The sequence below is a fragment of the Aquila chrysaetos genome (genome assembly GCF_900496995.4).
Source record: "Aquila chrysaetos chrysaetos chromosome W unlocalized genomic scaffold, bAquChr1.4 W_unloc_2, whole genome shotgun sequence".
NCBI classification, from domain to species: Eukaryota; Metazoa; Chordata; class Aves; order Accipitriformes; family Accipitridae; genus Aquila; species Aquila chrysaetos.
Genome location: NW_024470322.1, coordinates 760,071 through 780,134, shown reverse-complemented (window position 1 = coordinate 780,134; position 20,064 = coordinate 760,071). Strand labels below are relative to the sequence as shown.

At 41.3% G+C, this 20,064-nt stretch overlaps 1 protein-coding gene across 8 annotated transcripts in view; it reads left to right on the top strand.

Moving 5' to 3' along the window:
• The window catches only part of LOC121232936 (protein patched homolog 1-like), a 112,316-nt gene that overhangs the window by 22,473 nt on the left and 69,779 nt on the right, over positions 1–20,064 (top strand). For 6 of the 8 annotated variants that reach the window (XM_041121434.1, XM_041121435.1, XM_041121433.1 and 3 more), the window contains 10 exons: positions 10,791–10,980; positions 12,101–12,170; positions 12,286–12,377; positions 13,778–13,976; positions 14,595–14,716; positions 16,136–16,283; positions 16,874–17,005; positions 17,284–17,439; positions 18,085–18,183; positions 19,080–19,205. In XM_041121434.1, the coding sequence (XP_040977368.1) occupies positions 10,791–10,980; positions 12,101–12,170; positions 12,286–12,377; positions 13,778–13,976; positions 14,595–14,716; positions 16,136–16,283; positions 16,874–17,005; positions 17,284–17,439; positions 18,085–18,183; positions 19,080–19,205 (1,334 nt within the window). Of the gene's footprint in view, positions 1–5,393; positions 5,631–10,790; positions 10,981–12,100; positions 12,171–12,285; positions 12,378–13,777; positions 13,977–14,594; positions 14,717–16,135; positions 16,284–16,873; positions 17,006–17,283; positions 17,440–18,084; positions 18,184–19,079; positions 19,206–20,064 lie in introns of those variants that run through there. The other 2 variants (XM_041121437.1, XM_041121439.1) reach the window with 2 other exon arrangements.

The following is a 20,064-nucleotide window of genomic DNA, read 5'->3' as shown; positions in this document are numbered from 1 at the left end:
CTTTCAGAGTCTGTCACGTATTGCATGGGGAAGGACTGTTGCAGAACCAGGAATCAATCATGCATCAGCTGGAGACGCGCAGCCTTTTGTACACTCTCCAAAAGGTGATCTGCCGTAGGTGTTTTAATCGAGAAGGGGTTTCCCCTCTCCATAGGGTCCAATCCACCTGCCCAATATGCTACTCTTTGGGTCAGGGACCATGGCTCTCTATTGTCATTTGTAGTTAGGAAAACTCCCAGACCCCAATATCCTCTTGCCTTGTCCTCGCTTAGGAGGATACGGTCACCCCCAGCAAGGGATACTCTCCACACATACTCAGTTTCTGTTTCTCGGGGTCCCCAGGAATATTTTTCCTGAATTTTAGCCAAATCGGTGGGGGAATAGGGGACGATGCGGGTGGTAACTTGTTGGGCTCCTCCTTGACCACCATCCACAGTCTCAGTCTTAATCAAAGGCCGCATTGTGGCTTCCCCCGTCCCAAGAGGAAATATTTCCCTTATCTGTCCTAGGTTTTTCAAAAGAGTATGGTTTTGATTCTTTTTTCCCCATCAGAGTCTGCACCCACATTTTCTACAGTGATCTGGGAGCAAGTTTCATCTAATTGCTCCCTTAATACTCTTTCCTGCTCCAAAGCCTCCATCAGAGTGGTATGTAGTCTCTGGTTAGTCACTTGCTCGGTGGTGAGTTGATCAGAGACACTTCTTGTCTCATTTTCCAAATGTTCCTGCAAAGCTTTCACTAAATCTTGAAGGGATTTTATCATCTTCCCTTCTGCTTGCTGGTCCACATTTGCCCCATTGTGCTGCCACCAGAGTGGCTCCTAAACCCACACAAACCAATGTTATACCAAGGGGAAAGAGCTGGACACTGCAGACCTCTAATCTCTCCAGGAGAGACATAGAGTCTATGGTCGGATCTCCCGGGGGGGCATAATGGGCACACAATTATAGGTATCAGATCCCTTTATTAGTTCTCTGAGGACTATCTGCCTTGTGTATGACTCCTCTCAGTGAGGCGCCACAGCAGAGACCTGATTGCAATGATTGCTTTAGCAACACCGAGGGAATCCTGCCGACTACACCAACAGTGTCACGACCCGGACTGGACAGACCAGGGAGTCTGGACAGACCAGGGAGTTGTGTTGAATTCAGAATTCCCTCGGGTTAAATTAAGGTGAAACAACACCAAATGATCAGTTAAACATTTTATTCATGACAGAAGTAGTCAGAACATGGGAGGTGTAACAGTAGGTGGAGTGGTCTCTCACAACAGGAATTAGCATGAAACTACCTCAGTAAACTGTGTAACCTGTGGTAACCATATACATCAATTCAGGGAACAAGGGGATCCCTCCTGTTGAGTCATGAGGTTCAGAGTGGGCCCCCTTGCTTTCTGGACTCCTTCTCAGAGAGGAGCCTAGGGGTGGCTAGATCCACTCCTAGTCCCAGACTTGGTTTTATGTCTTAAAGGGATGAGGTGTAAGGATTATGGAAAAGGAAAGAGAACAAGACAGAGAAAAAGGAAAACAGAAAGATTTCACCGGTCCTGGGTCCAGTGTTGGTCTAAAGGTCCAGTTCCGAATGGCTTGCGCACCTGGGGCTTCAGCTTGTGTCCTTTTATTATCCTTGCCCCTCCTTCAGGCAGGCACTCAAACTCATTAGGCTAATTAGGTGTCCTGCGGTTTGTGCTTTCAGAACCTTCAGGAAATGGGTTGGTGCGCTTGGGGGTCGTCTGGGGAGTAACTCCTCCTTCCCTCCTTCCCTGTAGACGTGACCATTGTTTGATCTTTGGCCATGCATGATGAGCTGCCCCGCTCAACATATCAGAACAGCATATCAGAACACCAAGCACGCCCTCCCCATCCTGTTGCTGATGTCCTGTGCTGATCGGCTTCATTTCACCTGTGGTTCCTTGTTATGCAGATTTCGTCATTATGCAGAAGTTGCCCCACCACAATGTTTGAGACATTAACTCTTTCAGTCCCTCACACCCTCACAGTGGAAAAGTGTATCCTTATGTCCAGATGGAAACTGTTGCCGAAATCCGGAATAAAACTCCTTAACAGCAATGAGAAGTTAAGAAGCAGGCACTCCTTTATTGCAGCGCTGGGCACACAGGGGATCGCTCCACCTATCGTGTGCACCTGTCTAGTCTAACTGTGCAGGTTAAATACACACCTGTTATACATATTCACTAAATTTCTGGAAAATGTTATACATAATCATTAACTTTCCGATAAATCATTAGCATATGTAAATGTCTCTTCACGCAGGCGCAGTGAAGGTCTCTGGTGGTCTTCAGAAGCCCTCTGGTGGTCTTCCATAGTCTTCCTCGCTTGTCCGCTTCTTGACCTCTCTTAGGTGATTCTGTGCAGTATGATTCTCACCATCATCTATATTAGTTTACATAAAAATGCATACTATATCTATTCTTAAATTTAACCTTTCTAATAATTGGTCCTTCAGTCACACCATCTTATTAATATTCTTGTGTTAAAACAATCGTTGGTTAATCTCATTTAACTCTACTGATTAGAATCCTCGATAATTAGAGGGAGGTGGGAAGGGTAAGGGGTTTCCAAGCAGCAAACTGGTGTCCATAACGGTTTCCTTAGTTTCTTAAAACAAAACACTACAAATCAACAAATCTTTGTCAAAGTTTCTGTGGTTAACTGATTTTAGACAATACTTGAATTCGTATGGTTACACGTAGTACATTTTCTAAAGTTCCTAAGTTCCTATGACTACATTTCAAACTTAACACTTCCATACCTATGCTTCACAATTTTCTGCTTCTTAATCAAACCAAACTCTTTTATGTGATTAAATTTTTATTTCTTTATCAGAATATTTGCAACAAAACTCCTATGTATGGAACCCCCTGTGTTTCCTTTTGTGCCCATTGCCTCTTCTCCTGTCACTAGGTACCACTGAAAAGAGCCTGGCTCCGTCTTCTTTGCACCCTCTCTTCAGGTATTCATATACATTGATGAGATCCCCCCTGAGCCTTCTCTTCTCCAGGCTAAACAGTCCCAGCTCTCTCAGCCTTTCCTCATATATGAAGTGCTCTAGTCCCTTAATCATCTTTGCAGCCCTGCGCTGGATTCTCTCCGAGTAGCTCTATATCTCTCTTGTACTGGGGGGCCCAGAACTGTACATGGCATTCCAGGTGTGGCCTCACCAGTGCTGAGTAGAGGGGAAGGATCACCTCCCTCAACCTGCTGGCAATACTTTGCCTAATGTAGCCCAGGATACCATTAGCCGCCTTTGCTGCAAGGACACATTCCTGGCTCATGTTCAACTTGGTGTCCACCAGGACCCCCAGGTCCTTTTCTGCCAAGCTCCTTTCCAGCTGGGTGGCCCCCAGCATATATTGGTGCATGGGGTTGTTCCTCTCCAGGTGCAGGACTTGGCACTTCCCCTTTGTCGAACTGCATGAGGCTCCTGCCTGCCCATTTCTCCAGCCTGTTGAAGTCCCTCTGGATGGCAACACAAGTCTCTGGCCTATCAGCCACTCCTTCCAGTTTTGTGTCATCAGCAAACTTGCTGAGGGTACGCTCTGCCCCATCATCCAGATCATTAATGAAGATGTTGAACAGGACTGGACCCAGTATTGTGAGAGACTGAAAGAGTTAATGTCTCAAACATTGTGGTGGGGCAAGTTCTGCTTAAGGACGAACTCTGCATGACAACGAACTCTGCCTAGCAAGGAACCACAGGTGAAAAGAAGCCCATCAGCACCCATCAACAACAGGAGGGGGAGGGCATGCCAGAGGGTGCACAGCTCCCTGTTCTGTTGTGCTCTTCTGATATGCTGAGCAGGGAAATTCACCATGCCGTTTTGATATGATGTTACATGCTGAGCAGGACAGCTCACCATGCATGGTGAAAGATCACGTCTGCAGGGAAGGGGAAGTTACTCCCCAAACAACCCCCAAGCCCAAAGGCTCACAAACTGATCATGACACCTAATTAGCCTAATGAATTCGAGTGCCTGCCAGAAGGAGGGGCAAGGATGATAAAAAGACACAAGCTGAAGTCCCAGGTGCACAAGCCCATGGGAACTGGACCCCTGGCTGAGTGGACCCCTCGGCTGACTGAACCACCGCTGGACCCAGGACCGGTGATATCTTTCTCTCTTCCTTTTTCTCCTCCCATCTTGTTCTCTCTTTCTTTTTCCTTTTCCACAATCCCTACACCTCATCCCTTGAGACATAAACTGTTGACCAAGTCTGGGACTAAAGAGTGGATCCAGCTGCCCCTAGGCTCTTCTCTGAGAAGGAGACTAGAAAGCAAGGGGGTCTGCTCTGAACCTCGTGACTCAACAGGAGGGATCCCCTTATTCCCTGAATTGATGTATATGTGGTTACCACGGGTTACATGGGTCACTGAGGTTTTTCCATGCCAATTCCTGTTGTGAAAAATCACACCACCTGCTGTTATGCCTCCCATGTTCAGTTTGCTTCTGTCATGAATAAAATGTTTAACTGATCGTTTGGTTTCGTTTCACCTTAATTTAGCCCGAGGGAATTCGGAACTCAACTCGACTCCCTGGTCTGTCCGGTCCGGATCGTGACAAGTATATTGACCCCTGGGGTACACTGCTAGTTACTGGCCTCCAACTAGACTTTGTGGCACTGATCACCACCCTCTGGGCCCGGCCATTTGGCCATTTTCCAACCCACCTTAATGTCTGCTCATCCAGCCCATACTTCATCAGCTTCTCTATGACAATCTTATGGGAGACAGTGTCGAAGGCCTTTCTCAAGTCAAGGTAGACAATATCTCCACTTGTCTACCAAGCCAGTCATTTCATTGTAGAAGGTTATCAGGGTGGTCAAGCATGACTTCCACTTTGTGAATCCATGCTGACTACTCCTGATAACTTTCTTGTATGTCTAGTTTGCTTAAGTATTCTCTGACCTGATTCTCTTCCACCACGGGTAAGTATTCCTTGCCCCACACTTTTCCCCTGGTATCTGGGATTCTTGAAGGCTTGTCTTGCTAGTAAACACTGAAGCAAAGGAGGCATTTGTTACCTCAGCCTTTTTCATGTCCTGTGTCACCTGGTCCCCTGCCTCATTCAGCAGCAGGCCCACAATTTCCCTACTCTTCTTTTTGTTATCTGTGTACTTATAGAAGCCCTTCTTGTTGTCTTTGACATCCCTCAGCAGATTCAGTTCCAGGTAGTCTTTGAATTTCCTAACTTCATCTCTGGATGCTTGGACAGTGTTCTGTGTTCCTCCCAAGTTACCTGTCCCTGCTTCCACCCTTTGTATGCTTTCTTTTTGTTTGAGTGTTGCCAGGAGTTCCTTGTCTATCCATGCAGGCCTCCTGGCATTTTTGCCTGATTTCCTCTTTGTTGAGATGGACTGCTCTTGAGCTTGGAGGAGGTGATCCTTCATTATTAACCAGCTTTCTTAGGTCCCTCTCCCCTTCAGGGTCTTATCCCATGGGACTCTACCAAGTAGATCCCTGAACAGGCCAAAGTCTGCTCTCCTGATGTCCAAGGTTGTGATCTTGCTTTTTGCTCTTCTCCCTCCCCTCAGGATCCTAAACTCCACCATCTCATGGTTGCTGCAGCCAAGGCTGCCTTCAACCTTCATATCCCTAATGAGCCTCTCCTTATTGGTGAGTATGAGGTCCAGCAGAGCCCCCTCTCCTTGTCAGCTCCTCTGTCACTTGGATCAGGAAGTTGTTGTCGATGCAGTCCAGGAACCTCCTGGTTTGCTTATGCCCTTCTGTGTTGTCCCTCCAGCAGATGTCAGGGTGGTTGAAGTCCCCCATGAGGACCAGGGTCTGTGAATGTGAGGCTGCTTCTGGCTGTGTGTATGTATCTCAAGATCATAGCCCTGCAACTGCACACAGATTTCTAACTCCTCGTGTTCCCCATGTGTCACGACCCGGGCTGGACAGACCAGAGAGGGATTGTGGTGAGTTTGGAATTCCCTCGGGCTAAATTAAGGTGAAACGACACTGTATTGGGTTTGTGTGGCAAGGTTTTTGGTAGCAGGGGGGGTTACAGGGGTGGCTTCTGTGAAAAGCTGCTGGAAGTTTCCCCTGTGTCCAACAGAGCCAATACCAACCGGCTCTAAGACGGACCCGCCACCGGCCAAGGCCGAGCCAATCAGCGATAGTGGTACCGCCTCTGTGATAACATTTTTAAGAAGGAAAAAAAGTTGCGGGACAGACAAAAACGGCAGCCGGAGAGAAGAGTGAGAACATGTAAGAGAAACAACCCTGCAGACACCAAGGTCAGTGAAGAAGGAGGGGGAGGAGGTGCTCCACGTGCCAGAGCAGAGATTCCCCTGCAGCCCATGGTGAAGACCATGGTGAGGCAGGCTGTCCCCCTGCAGCCCATGGAGGTCCACGGTGGAGCAGATATCCACCTGCAGTCCGTGGAGGACCCCACGCCAGAGCAGGTGGGTGCCCGAAGGAGGCTGTGACCCCATGGGAAGCCCGTGCTGGAGCAGGCTCCTGGCAGGACCTGCGGATCTGTGGAGAGAGGAGCCCGTGGAGCAGGTTTTCTGGCAGGACTTGTGACCCTGTGGGGGACCCACGCTGGAGCAGTGTGCTCCTGAAGGACTGCACGCCATGGAAGGGACCCATGCTGGAGCAGTTTGTGAAGAACTGCAGCCCGTGGGAAGGACCCACGTTGGAGAAGTTCGTGGAGAACTGTCTCCCGTGGGTGGGACCCCACGCTGGATCAGGGGAAGAGTGTGATGAGTCCTCCCCCTGAGGAGGATGAAGCGGCAGAAAATAACGTGTGATGAACTGACCGTAAACCCCATTCCCCATCCCCCTGCACCGCTGGGGTGGGGTAGGTAGAGAATCCGGGAGTGAAGTTGTGCCCGGGAAGAAGGGAGGGGTGGAGGGAAGGTGTTTTGAGATTTGGTTTTATTTCTCATTACCCTACTCTGGTTGATTGGCAATAAATTGAGTTAATTTTCCCCAAGTGGAGTCTGTTTTGCCCGTGATGGTAATTGGTGAGTGATCTCTCCCTGTCCTTATCTCGACCCATGAGCCCTTTGTTATATTTTCTCTCCCCTGTCCAGCTGAGGAGGGGGAGTGATAGAATGGCTTTGGTGGGCACCTGGCATTCAGCGTCTTTTATAGCCCGGTTCCTGCCTTTTCTCATGTCAATCACACTCCTCTTGGTCTTCTGCACACCGCCCGTAAGTACTTATGTAACTCTCAATCTTGTGTGCAGGCGCCATTGGGGGGTGGTGGTTGCGAAGGGTTCCTCCAGCGGTCTTGAGCCCTTTCCTCAAATAAACTTTATATGACCTTTGGCCATATATGGTGAGCTGCCCTGCTCAGCATATCAGAACACGGAACACGGAACTGTGCACCCTCCAGCATGCCCTCCCTGCCCTGTTGCTAACTGGCTTCTCAGCTGCTCTGCACTGTTCGTTGTTATGCAGAACTTGCCCCACCACAATGTTTGAGACATTAACTCTTTCAGTCTCTCACACCATGCTGCATGAATTGGTGTATATGTACTTCAGAGAGGCACCCCTCTCTGAAGCAATCATTTGTTTTGATAATAAACAATTGGTCACTTTCAGCAGATAGGAATTCTGCCCTTTGTCTTGCATGGTTTGATCTGTTGGTTCAAGTCTTAGTTAAATTCAAAAGTGAAGTGTGAGTGGAATGGGAGAGAGTATAGTAGTGTGAGTAGATGTTTATGGTTGACTCCAAAGTCCTCATCCAATTGGGTCTTTATTGCCTTGGGCAGCATTTAAACAAAAGAAAGAGAAAGCGACATTTTGTGTTCTGAAGTACTTGCAATATGAAGGACTGCAAAAGCAAGCTTTTGTTCCAAGACATATAGATTAGAATATATGTGCTCCCCTATCCCTACTGCTTTGTCCCTGTAAGACAAAGCAAAATTTATTAGCATATCATAGAGTACTGGCTGGTGGAGAAAAACAGCAGTGGACATGAACATCAGCCTCATGAATGAAATTGGAATTTTATAAATCATAGAATCATAGAATATCCTGAGTTGGAAGGGACCCATGAGGATCATTGTATCCGACTCCTAACTCCACCCAGGGCAACCTAAATGTTAAACCGTATATCTAAGAGCATTGTCCAAACGCTTGTTTGAGGAGATTGAAGTAGACGGACACCTGTAATCTTGAGAGCAGACAACAGACGACACTTTATTGCTAAAACACACACATACTTATAGTCACATATTCTGCAAAGTCACTGTACATGCGCACAAGCATAAAATATGATTGGTTATATCAACACTGTACACGCGCATAAACATAGGACATAATTGGTTATACCAATTAAAACATGCGAAACTTGTCTCAGTCTAATTGGTCAAGATAAACTGCCGAATTGAGGTTCTTTGTGCCAAGTTCCCTTTATCGTGGAATGCGCACCTGTGTTCTTCTAATTGGCATCTTTCTTTTTTTGTCATCTTGTTTATTCTGTTCAAGGTCTTCTAAAGGCGTCTGGAATGCTCTTGCGACCGATGTTAGCTAAATATGTGTCCACACTTGTTGAACACCAGCAGGCTTGGGGCCATGACCACTTCCCTGGGGAGCTTGTTCCAGTGCTTGACCACCCTCTCAGTGAAGAACTTTTTCCTAATATCCAATCTGAACTTCCCCGATGCAGCTTTAAGCCATTCCCTTGCATCCTATCACTGGACACTAGAGAGAAGAGATCAGCACCTCCCTCTCCGCTCCCCCTCATGAGGAAGTTGTAGACAGCAATGAGCTCACCCCTCAGTCTCCTCTTCTCTAAGCTGAACAAACCTATCCTCAGCTGCTCCTCATAAGTCATGCCCTCTAGTCCTTTCACCATCTTTGTTGCCCTCCTTTGGACACATTCTAATATTTTTATATCCTTATATTGTGGAGCCCAAAACTGCACACAGTACTCGAGGTGAAGCCACACCAGTGCTGAACATAGTGGGACAATCACTTCTTTCAACACAGCAGCAGTACAACAAATCTGATATATGGGTTTGTGAAGTAACTTTCAATCTAGAATGATCATTTGATATGGAGTATGCTATTTGATTTGAATTTGCATTTAGTTGTGATTAACGTGCATATACTCAAACACTTGAGGCAAAGTCTAAGTGGTTTTAGGGTTTAATTATTGATATAAATTAACAGTAGCTTTTTTGTTACCACGCATATGCAGTCTTATTTATTGTATATCCTGTCACTGTAATAAGAGGGATGTTAATAAGTTATAAGGGGAATCTTGGTATGGAATTTATACTTTGCTTTTTATTTTTTGTTACTGTGAGCTGATCATTGTTACATGATGTGAAGGAGGTAGTGCCACATATGACAGGCTGAGAAAATGGTTGGAGTGTGTTGTAGAAATACTTATTTCTTCAAAGAATTCTTGAACTAAAAATTAAGTGATGCTTTGTGCCAGAATGACTATAATTGTTGAGGGATTCTGACAGCTTTATCCATGCTGGGGCCTAGCTTCTTGCCTGATGGTCCCATTAGCCCCAGGGGGGTTACAGGTAGAGTGAGGGTCCAACTGATTGAAAAAGTATGTCCTAGGCTCGTTCAGACTTGAGAATGTCATCTCTCACACTGCCGACTGGTTACAGATCAGTCTTCCATTACGTGGTCTAAGAGAGAGATTTACATGTATAGTTTCTGTTCCCACTGTTGCAGAACTGAACTTTGACAGAAATTCAGATCACCAGTGCCAAGGTGACTAGAACTGAAGAAAATGTAACAAATTAGACCAGGTCTGTAGCTTGGACCTAGCAGAGTAATAAAGTTAATAAATTGTAAGGGATGGAAACAATATATTGGTGGTGTTCTCCTCCTCATCTGGATGCGGTCTTGATTCAGCTAATGGGCTGAATTAATTGAACCCTCTCCCACATGTATTTTCTAGAGAGACTATAGGGGAGGTTATGTAAAGTATATATACTCTAGCTGAATGCTTTTTTGTAAGTGGGAAGATAATTTTCCATTATGTAATTTTCTCTGGCAAGGCAAGTTGAATATGGCTCCCTCTAGAGCCTGTCTCCTTTGCAGTCTCTCTCTGCCTTTTTCTTTTTTTTAAATCCATGTTTTGATATGGAGCACACCTGCTCAGCTCATGTGGGTTTAGAAACGGATGTTGTGTATGAATTATCCCCTGCATCACACCATGTTATGCAGGTACTGGACCACTAGGGCAAATTGTTTGTAGATGGTCCTTTCTGCTACACTCTGTTGCACTCAGGACTGCACCTCTTCATGTGAATTTAATATTTTTTCACTTTATATAAGGCTGAAAGAAGTACTCATGCTCACTTACTCTTTCCCTCTTCCCCTTTTTTAACTGAAGAGAAACATCCCCCTTCTGCCTTTGCCAAATTATTTAGAAGAGTGTAAATTGAAGCCATTTATCTTGAAATGTGCTACTGGAGCAGACTGTTTATACAAGTGAAAGAAATTGTAACATGAGAGTATTTGGTCTGGTCTGCAAGGAAAAGGTTTTGGTTTTTTTATATATACGGAATATTGGTTCTAATACAGAAAAAAACATGTTGTTTAAGAGGCTCCAATTTGCACATCAGTGTTTTTGTGCAGTAGGGGCAATGGCATTTTTTTAATGGGGAATATGTTTTTTGTTACACTGTTACTAAAATAAATTTGATACTAGATTAAGAGCTACGCTGTAATCAATTTGAGGTAGAATATTCCATGCACATGGTAAAGATTTTCTGACCAGAGAGTGCTCATCATGTGAATCCAGAATAAGCTGTTATTAGCTAAAACAAAGCTATTAATATTTATCCATCAGTTGGTGGACGAGTGAGTCGGGAATTAAATTACACACGGCAGAAGATTGGAGAAGAGGCTATGTTTAACCCCCAGCTCATGATTCAGACTCCACAGGAAGATGGTGCTAATGTACTAACAATAGAAGCATTCAGACAGCACCTTGACTCTGCACTTCAGGCCAGCAGAGTAGATGTTTATATGTACAACAGGTAAGGAGAAAAGCAAAAGTTTTCTTGATCATCTGTAACAGCTAGAAAGTGGACAGATGTTTCCTTGCATATATTTTTAATGGATAGCACTTCAGAACCTTTCCCTTAGAACTGTGTTTTGATTTGAATGTCACTAATTACTGATGCTTGAAATTGTGGCATGATAGCAGTGACTAGTTGACTTAACAAATAAAATGGTATAAGAGGTGTTGGATGAGATTCTGAAAATGTACCCTTATGAGCAGTGCTAACAGTGTCCAGCATTTTTCTTGGTAAAGGAATGATAACTGTGCTCTTAAAAATAGGACTTTATTGATGGGATTCCTAACAATGAAAAGCCTTCCAGTAATTTGGGTTTAAAGGGGAAAATGCAAATGGAAGAGAAATGGCAGTGGGTGGAATTACTGGGCTATTTAATAACATAGACGCAATCATAGTAGAGTTGGCCTTCAGAGTGTCTGTGTATACATACTGAGGGTTGGGAGTTGTCCGAAAAGCAGGAGTTAAGAGTTGTCCAACAATAAAAATACTAAAGGTGCACCTTAACAAGGCACCAGCTTTGGGCTAGTGAGATCTCTCCATGACAAGTGGTTCCTCCAGGGTTACTACTTACATGATTTCAGCACATCTAACTGATGCCTAAATGAACTAATACCTAGACTCCAATTATCTTTTACCCAGCTCCTGCCTTGTCTAAGGTGCTATAAGCCACTACAGTGGAAATTGTAATACAGCTGAACAAGGAAAACAGAAATTCTAATGGTTTCTTTTCTCCTACATGCACGAGTCAGAGCTAGTCTGAGCCTGAAGCTGACTTCTCTCTTGTGTCACTGAGTGCTATCTTAAGTCACAAGTGGTCTCATTTATATAAAGCCACATTTCTGTCCCTTTTAGTTGTGTCAACTAGCCTATTAATCCAAAAGTAGCTCCATTATTTTTAATTTACAGAGACTGTTTAGCATAAATGAAATAAATATTTTTAGTTTTGTCTTTCTCAGTGATTCACTACTTGAGGCCACCATGTCTATGTGAGTTGCAATTTTAATGTATGTTACATTTTAAAAATAAATTTTCAGTAATTGTGAAAGAAAAAAATACTCGTTCTTTATATTTATTACAGACAATGGAAATTGGAACACTTATGTTATAAATCAGGAGAACTCATCACAGAAGCAGGTTACATGGACCAGGTAGGTATAACAGGCATTTGGTTATAACCATTTTATAGTCTCATGATTCAGCTTGTGTTGTTTAGATTATATTGTAGTCTAACTGTGTTTTTTTTCCCCTTTCTGACTTTGACAGATCATAGAATATCTTTATCCTTGTTTAATTATCACTCCTTTGGACTGCTTCTGGGAGGGAGCAAAGCTACAGTCAGGAACTGCCTATCTATTGTAAGCATGCTGGTTTTATAACTTTCCAGTCTGTCTGATTTTAATAGCAAAATGATGCATGATTTTGAGTTGCATCCCATTGCTTATTCAGATTCTGGTTTAACAAAAAAAAAAAATAATTGTAATCTCTTTGCAGAAAATGCACATGGATTTTTTATTTAATTGAACAAAGATTTTTCTGTTTCTAAAAGATTATTTGTATGCATCAATTTAAGTCCTGTGTCATTACTTTTCTTGTTCTGCTAGCATGCAAAAGGAAATATAAATTCTGAATTCAAGCTTTTTTGGAAATAAACTTTTTTTTTTTTTTTATCCCCCCCAAACTACAAAAACATTGGCTGGGAATTAATTTTATTTCTAAGAAAATGTAGGTGTCTTGGGTAAAAACTCAAGTCTTCCTAAAGAATAAAACTAAAATCCTTTGCTTATGAGATCATTAAAGAAACCAAATATATCCTTTATGGGTGGTTTCTCATAATTTGCAAGTGTGATATTATATGCCCTGGATCATTCAAAGAGTTAATTGTTAATCTGTGCAGACATTTTCTGTTAATTATGCAAGAGTTAGCATTTGAGTTAGTTATTGTTTCTGTCCTGGTTTGCATATGTCTCTGAAAGCAATTTGCAATGGCTATCTCCTAATGTTTAGTGTACAGTTTTAGGTGGGGAAATAAGGGGGGTTGCATTTTCTGGTTGGGAGATTGCAAATAAAGAATTAAGCCTGGTTAAGCAGATACAGTGTGGTTTGAATCACAAAATAAGGCAGCTAAAAGCCTTTGTAGTTTGTCAACATCACAAATTCAAAAGTGAGGGGTGGGAGACGTGACAGTGATAGCGATGACAGCCATGGTAGCAGGAAAGCTTGATGGTTGATAGTCAAGCAGCCAGGGCATTTGCAGGAGCACAGAATTGTTACAGATAAATAAAGGTCAGCTATATTGATTGATTACATTTGCAAGATGATTATTAGACTAGCAAGAAGTAATCTAATACTATGTGAAAGGATTTCTTTCCTCAGCCTTCCCTTCTTTCCCTCTCCCCTCCCTCCAAATTCTTTGAAGCAGCAGTTGGTTGCTTTTTTGTTATTTAGGTGCTTGATGGTTTGTTTTACTTGGTTTGTAAATGAAAGTATTTTTAACATGTGAATATTCCCTTTCATACAGTAAATTGGTATGTAAGTACTGACTATTTTTGTTAAAACCACCACAGGGCTACAAGAAAAGTATACATAAACAAATATAATTAAAACATGCATTTCATTTTATGAAACAACCTTACCAGAAAGGGTTGTAGCTTGTAACAGAAAACAACTTCATCATTTGTGCAAATACAAATTTAAAAATTATGTTTCAGTACTTATTTTGTCTTTTTTTGTAATTTTTCCCTGATTTCTTTTACAGAGGGAAACCTCCTTTGCAGTGGATCAACTTTGACCCCTTAGAATTCTTAGAAGAGTTAAAGAAAATAAACTACCAAGTGGAGAGCTGGGAAGAAATGCTGAATAAAGCAGAGGTTGGTCATGGTTATATGGATCGACCTTGTCTGAATCCTGCTGATCCTGATTGCCCAATCACAGCTCCCAACAAAAATTCCACCGAAGTAAGTTTGCTTGTCTTTGTATAGATCTTTTCAAGGGAGGCTCTGTATGTGTGGTGAGAGAAAAGGGTACCATTCCCTTCCAAGTAATATATATTTTATGTTCTTCAGTGATTTCATTATTTGGTTCCTATTATATACCATTAGCCCAGAGTCACTAACTTTCCCTCAGCCTGTGATGCAATATTAATCACACATATTTAGAGTGAGATTACAGTTCTCAGCTACTGTCTGGGTGTGGCAATGTGGTGGCACACCATTTCAGCAGGCAACATGCCTCAGGCAGATGCAGTCACTCCTGGAATACGCAGTCACTCCTGGAATACGGCTGCCTTTCTACACTGACACCGTGCAGCAAGGTCTTCCTTCAAGTAGGGCCAGTTTTGTTGACCCAACTTTATATATCCCTTTCTCAGTCACACTAGGCTTTGGAGAAGTTGCTGTTTGGTGAACAAGTATCGGGCTAGTTTGTCTACTCCATTTGTTGAACACATTTCTCTTTGTAGACTTCCTAGATGATCTTCAATATCTGTTATTTCAGTATACTAGGTGTTGATTTAGGATATGAGTTTGTCTGAAGTTGTGCAACTGATGAATTGCTTCTTTAAAACTTTTTTCTAGCCTCTTGATGTGGCTCTTGTTTTGAGCGGTGGATGCTATGGACTGTCAAGAAAATACATGCATTGGCAGGAGGAATTGATTATAGGTGGTACAGTCAAGAATAGTTCTGGTAAACTTGTCAGGTAAGCAAACAAATGTTTACAGAAAATTTTAAAATTTTTCTTTGTTAGGGTTTGGGTTTTTTTTTGGCAGGGGGCCAGACCATGCAAAATCAACTGCCTTTCAGAATCTGTGAGTGATGCGTATTATGAACCCTGGTCTAGGAGGACATCCCTGATGAGGACAGAATTTAAGAGTGATTAGACAGTTGTTTAAATTTAAGGAGGTATCATTGCTGCCTGCTTCTAATCTAAAAATGACAGTGTACATTGCTCAGAAATATTTTTTTTCCTGGCAACTTTGTTGTTTAGAGTGTATGTATAAAGCATTGAACAGTATTTAAAACACTGAACAACTTTGATTGTGTTTTTGAAATAAGATCAAAGGAAAAAAGGGGGAAAAATAACTTTGGTAATGTGCCCACTCATTTGACTTTTCTCAGAATTCCAAAATCTCCATTGAACTGTTTGTTTAGGGTCAATACAGAGAAAAGTATATTCTTTATATCACTGTATCTTGAATACTTTTTTGACTGACAAAATAAAACCCTTTGTTTCAGACTTCTTGAAGAAGTCATGGAACACTTGACTTTGGGGGATAAACCCCTTGAAATAGAACTGTGTTAAAAAAATAGGACATATAAAAACATTATTTAGATGTATACACTGAATCCAAATTTATATTAAACTAAAAGAAGTATAATTCTTGCATATTTAACACAGATAATTTTTAGTAGAACTTTTGATATGGATTTTGATGTTTTTTACATTGACACTAAATATTGAAGTTTAATTTCTTACTAATTTTGATTTATTCTGAAAAAGTGCACAGATGTGTCTTCTAACAAATAGCCAAAGACTTTATTCTTGGTGAAAAATAAAATAGTTCCTTAAGCTTCTAAAATTGTTAGGATACAGTTAGATACTGTGGAAATTTACAATGGATAATTATTGCCTTTTGTGTATTCTTTGCTGCTTGTCAGGTGTCAGGAGTTTAGTCTGGCATTTCTCTCCAAGGGATGAAAAAGACCGAGGTCTTCAAATGACAAATTGCCAACAGCATTTGCAAGATCTCATAGGAATAACTGTTCCTGTGTTCTCCTCATAGCAATCTGTCTGTCAGTCGTGATCTCTATAACTGATTTGTAGGGTCACATTCTTTGCTCCTGAAACTGATCCTATTGAAAATAATGGCAAAACTCTCACTAACTTCAGTGAAAACAGACTTAGCCTCAATACTGTATAGACCAGTACAGCTGCACCAGATGCATAGTAGAATAATTATACTCTGTTCAATTTTAATGTCAACATGTGGCCTATAAAATCAAGAACTCATGCAAGCTCCTATTAGGCTCTCATTTGAGCCTTTATGCAGTGAAAAATCATTTCCTGAAAATGCTTATTTTATGCCTCTTTCTCCTCTCTCTTCTCTCCCTGTTACAGTGCCCAGGCTTTGCAAACCATGTTTCAGTTAATGACTCCTAAGCAAATGTATGAGCACTTCAAGGGGTATGAATATGTTTCACATATCAACTGGAGTGAGGATAAGGCAGCAGCAATTCTGGAAGCCTGGCAGCGGATGTATGTTAAGGTAAAATTGAAAATAGCCTAGATGTCTTACTATAAAGTTTTACTAAGATCCACTGCCTTTAGTCGTGGCTTTTTATAGTATTTTCTCAAGGAAGATGCTTAAACTAGAACTGAGTGTTGTCTCCTGGTTTTAAAGTTATCCTTGTCCTGTAACAGACTATTTAAAAAGGCTGATTTCTTCTTTTTTTTAATTAAGAAACTGCTTACTTATTCACATATGAGAAGCCATGAAGGTTTTACTGTTTGCTGGACCTTGGATTAAAGGCAAAACTCATACAACAGCAAATCAATGGCAGAGTTATGGAAAGAAGAAACCTCCTTTACATTTCAGGAGTTAAGTTAAATGTTTTAAATGATCTGTGAATGCAGTGGCCTTTCCTTAAGGATGCAAATTCTTGTTTGATAATCAGTATCTTGCAGGAAATAATTACCAAAAATATTTATTTCATGTAGCATCAGTGAAATCTCTTGTATAGGATGTGTGGTTTAACAGGAACATTAAGGCAAAAGTAGCTGATTTCAGATATGTGCTGTAGAAGATTATAATGGGCTTTTTTTTAGCCACACTAAGTTTTATTTTTCTTTCCATAGGTTGTTCATCAAAGCGTTGCACAAAACTCTACTCAGAAGGTGCTTTCCTTTACTACAACTACCCTGGATGACATTCTAAAGTCATTTTCTGATGTCAGTGTTATCAGAGTAGCTAGTGGCTACTTACTAATGGTAAGAAAATAAATTCTATTTATTTAATTGACTCCAGTAGTATAGCAGGGCTCAAATGGCTGCCTTGTTACCAGTCAACAGTCCAGAACATTTTCAGAATACTTAAAATAAAAATTGCAGTTTGTAAACATCTGCCTCAGGGTTGTGACCTATTCCTCTATGTAATATCTCTGATGTGTCTGTTCTGTTTAAAAACGCTTGTAAGTTGTATATGTTGTTGGGGGGAGATAGCTGATAGAGAAGGATCCATTCTAATCCAATCCCTGCTCTGCTTTCAGCTTACCTATGCCTGTTTAACAATGCTGCGGTGGGACTGTGCCAAGTCTCAGGGTGCTGTGGGGCTGGCAGGAGTCGTCTTGGTTGCTCTCTCAGTGGCTGCAGGATTGGGTCTGTGCTCATTGATTGGAATTTCCTTTAATGCTGCCACAACTCAGGTATGAAGGAGCCACAAGTCTGCTGCTAAATTACAAGAACTTTGTTAGTAAATGAACGCATCTCAATCAATCTTTGAGAAAAAACAAAAGCTGAGGAAGTATTTTGATTTTTAGATTTTTACTTGTGTCTTTCTCCTATCTAGTAGCTTGCGCTGTGAGAATTAAGAGAACATGCTGCCAAACAATTTTAAAGAAAAAGGCAGATATCCTGCAGTTTGTTTAATTAGGTAGATTCTAGGATATTTGTTTTTCTGTGTCCCAATATGAGTGCAAGCATCCAGTTGTATACAAGAAGCTGCAAGTTTTGTCCTTACATCTGAATATATCAGGATGTTCAACACCTGAAAATATTTTGAAAATAACGTGAAATATTATCTGATATTCTTTGCCTACCAAAAACTTGAATTACTTTTAGTGAGGTTTTGTACCTGTAAATGGTATACTGCAAGTTCTTCAGCAGTCTTTCAGAATGAAAGTTAATAGCTGTATTGCATCCTATTGATTTTCATTTTATCCTTGGATTTGTGTTCAGAGTTTAGTGTAAAGGTTATTTTGATTAGCCATTTAATGACTAGCTGCATGGTAGATCATAAGAATAATATAAAAATGTTCTTGGTTTTTTGCTTGTTTTGTTTCTCCCCCAAGGTTTTGCCTTTTCTTGCTCTTGGAGTTGGTGTAGATGATATATTCCTTCTGGTACATGCATTTAGTGAAACAGGGCAGAATAAGAGAATTCCATTTGAGGTAATGACAAAATGGGGAGTTGGGGGAAAATAAAAGAATAAAATAAAAGAAAAAGCCTCATATAGGGAAATATATGATTCCTAGAATTAGTTAGTAATGATTTTTTAAAAAAGCTTTTGTTCTAGAGATCTTTGTCCTAGGGCCTGGTTTTCTTTCCTTTTATTTATAATTAACCACGACATTCACATTATTCACATTATGAAATCTAAGATCCTCCTCACCTTTATAATCTTTTCCTTTTATTGACCTTTTTATTCTTAGTCCAAAGTTTCATATCCAAAGTACAAATCATTTAAAAGCAATATATATTTGCCAGTTTTGTTTTGTACAAGCAATGTCTTCCATGTACTCTTTCCAGCTGGTTCGGCATGCAGGCACTATAAAGTCATTGTGCTATAACCTCCATATGCTTCAAAATAACCTACTGCGTTGGGAAAGGGTCCTGTGTTTGATTCTCTCTGGTTTTTTTGTGTGGTTCCTGGGGTTTCTGGGGTTTTTTTCTTACATGCTTCTTCAAGACATAATGCATGCTTATTTTGTCTGAAAAATGTTGAGAAAACCAAGTGACTGCACTGATACAAAATACATCCTACTTAATAACTGATGTATTTGATATAATGTCAGTACCCATTTAGCTTTGACTTTTGAAGCCATTGTCAGCTTTGATAATGTTTGCTACCCTCAAAAAATGTAAGCACTTCATGTGTCATCTGCTTTTCTCCTGGACAGTGTACTTAGTATATTGTTTACTCTAACATATTCTCAAATGCACACTTGTATTCAGAATTTCCTTGTAATAGTTTTCACTGTTACTATGTTATATCTGTAGGATGACCCCTTCATTTGCAGGACATCACCTTATTCACGACTTGTACGATACGTCATTTGTTTTGCAGGACAGAACAGGTGAATGTTTGAAGCGAACAGGAGCAAGCATAGCCCTTACATCTATCAGCAATGTTACTGCTTTCTTTATGGCTGCCTTAATCCCTATTCCTGCTTTACGAGCATTTTCACTCCAAGTAAGTTTTTATGTTGTTTTGTTAGCTCTTGTAGATGGTGTCATCATGGAAAGCGAATGATAATAACTGTTAGTGGTAGTGTTAAAGTCCATGTTCAGTGCTTCTGCAGTTCACTGAACCAATATGTGATCACTGTTTACCATAGTTCTTGGTGATAACCAACTGCTTTCTCCCCTTGATTCTGCTCCTTCTGTTTCTCACACCTTGAGTCTCTCATATCCTGTTGGTGGGTAAAAGAATATCCTACCCCATCCCAACTAGGTTGAGTGCAAAAACCAAGTATGCAACTAAGCAGAAACAAGTCTCCAGCAACATTTGAATTCTTAAGGCAGTCTAGACCAGTAGACTGTACTCTAGTTTACACCATCACATTCCTAAGTAGGAATATAATCCTTTCATTGAGGTTTGTCCAATTTGCTGCTATTACAAACCATAACCAAAGTGCAATGACAGCAGCGAGAATGCATTTGCCACATTAATTATTACAGCAGCAGTTTGTACTGACTTGTTCCCAATGTAATTTTAGCAAAATGTTGGAGAAAACATCGAGAATTTTGTGTTCTGTTCTGTTTTGAGAGAAAATGTGAATTTTCTGTGCTGAAGCATGTATTGCTTTCTCTCCCTTTCTCTCTTTGTCTTCTCTTTTTTTTTTTTTTTTGATAATATACCTTCAGGAAGATGAAATATTAAGGATGCTGAAGAAAGCTTCTTTTGAATGCAAGGGCTCTGAAGAAAGCTCTGGGAAGTTCTCCTCTGACAGGTTTTTAACACACAAGCGATTTATAGCATTGGCTGACCTTGGTGCAGAGCAGGCAAAGTACTTTTACAGTAGCTATTTTTCCTCTGTTATAGAATGACA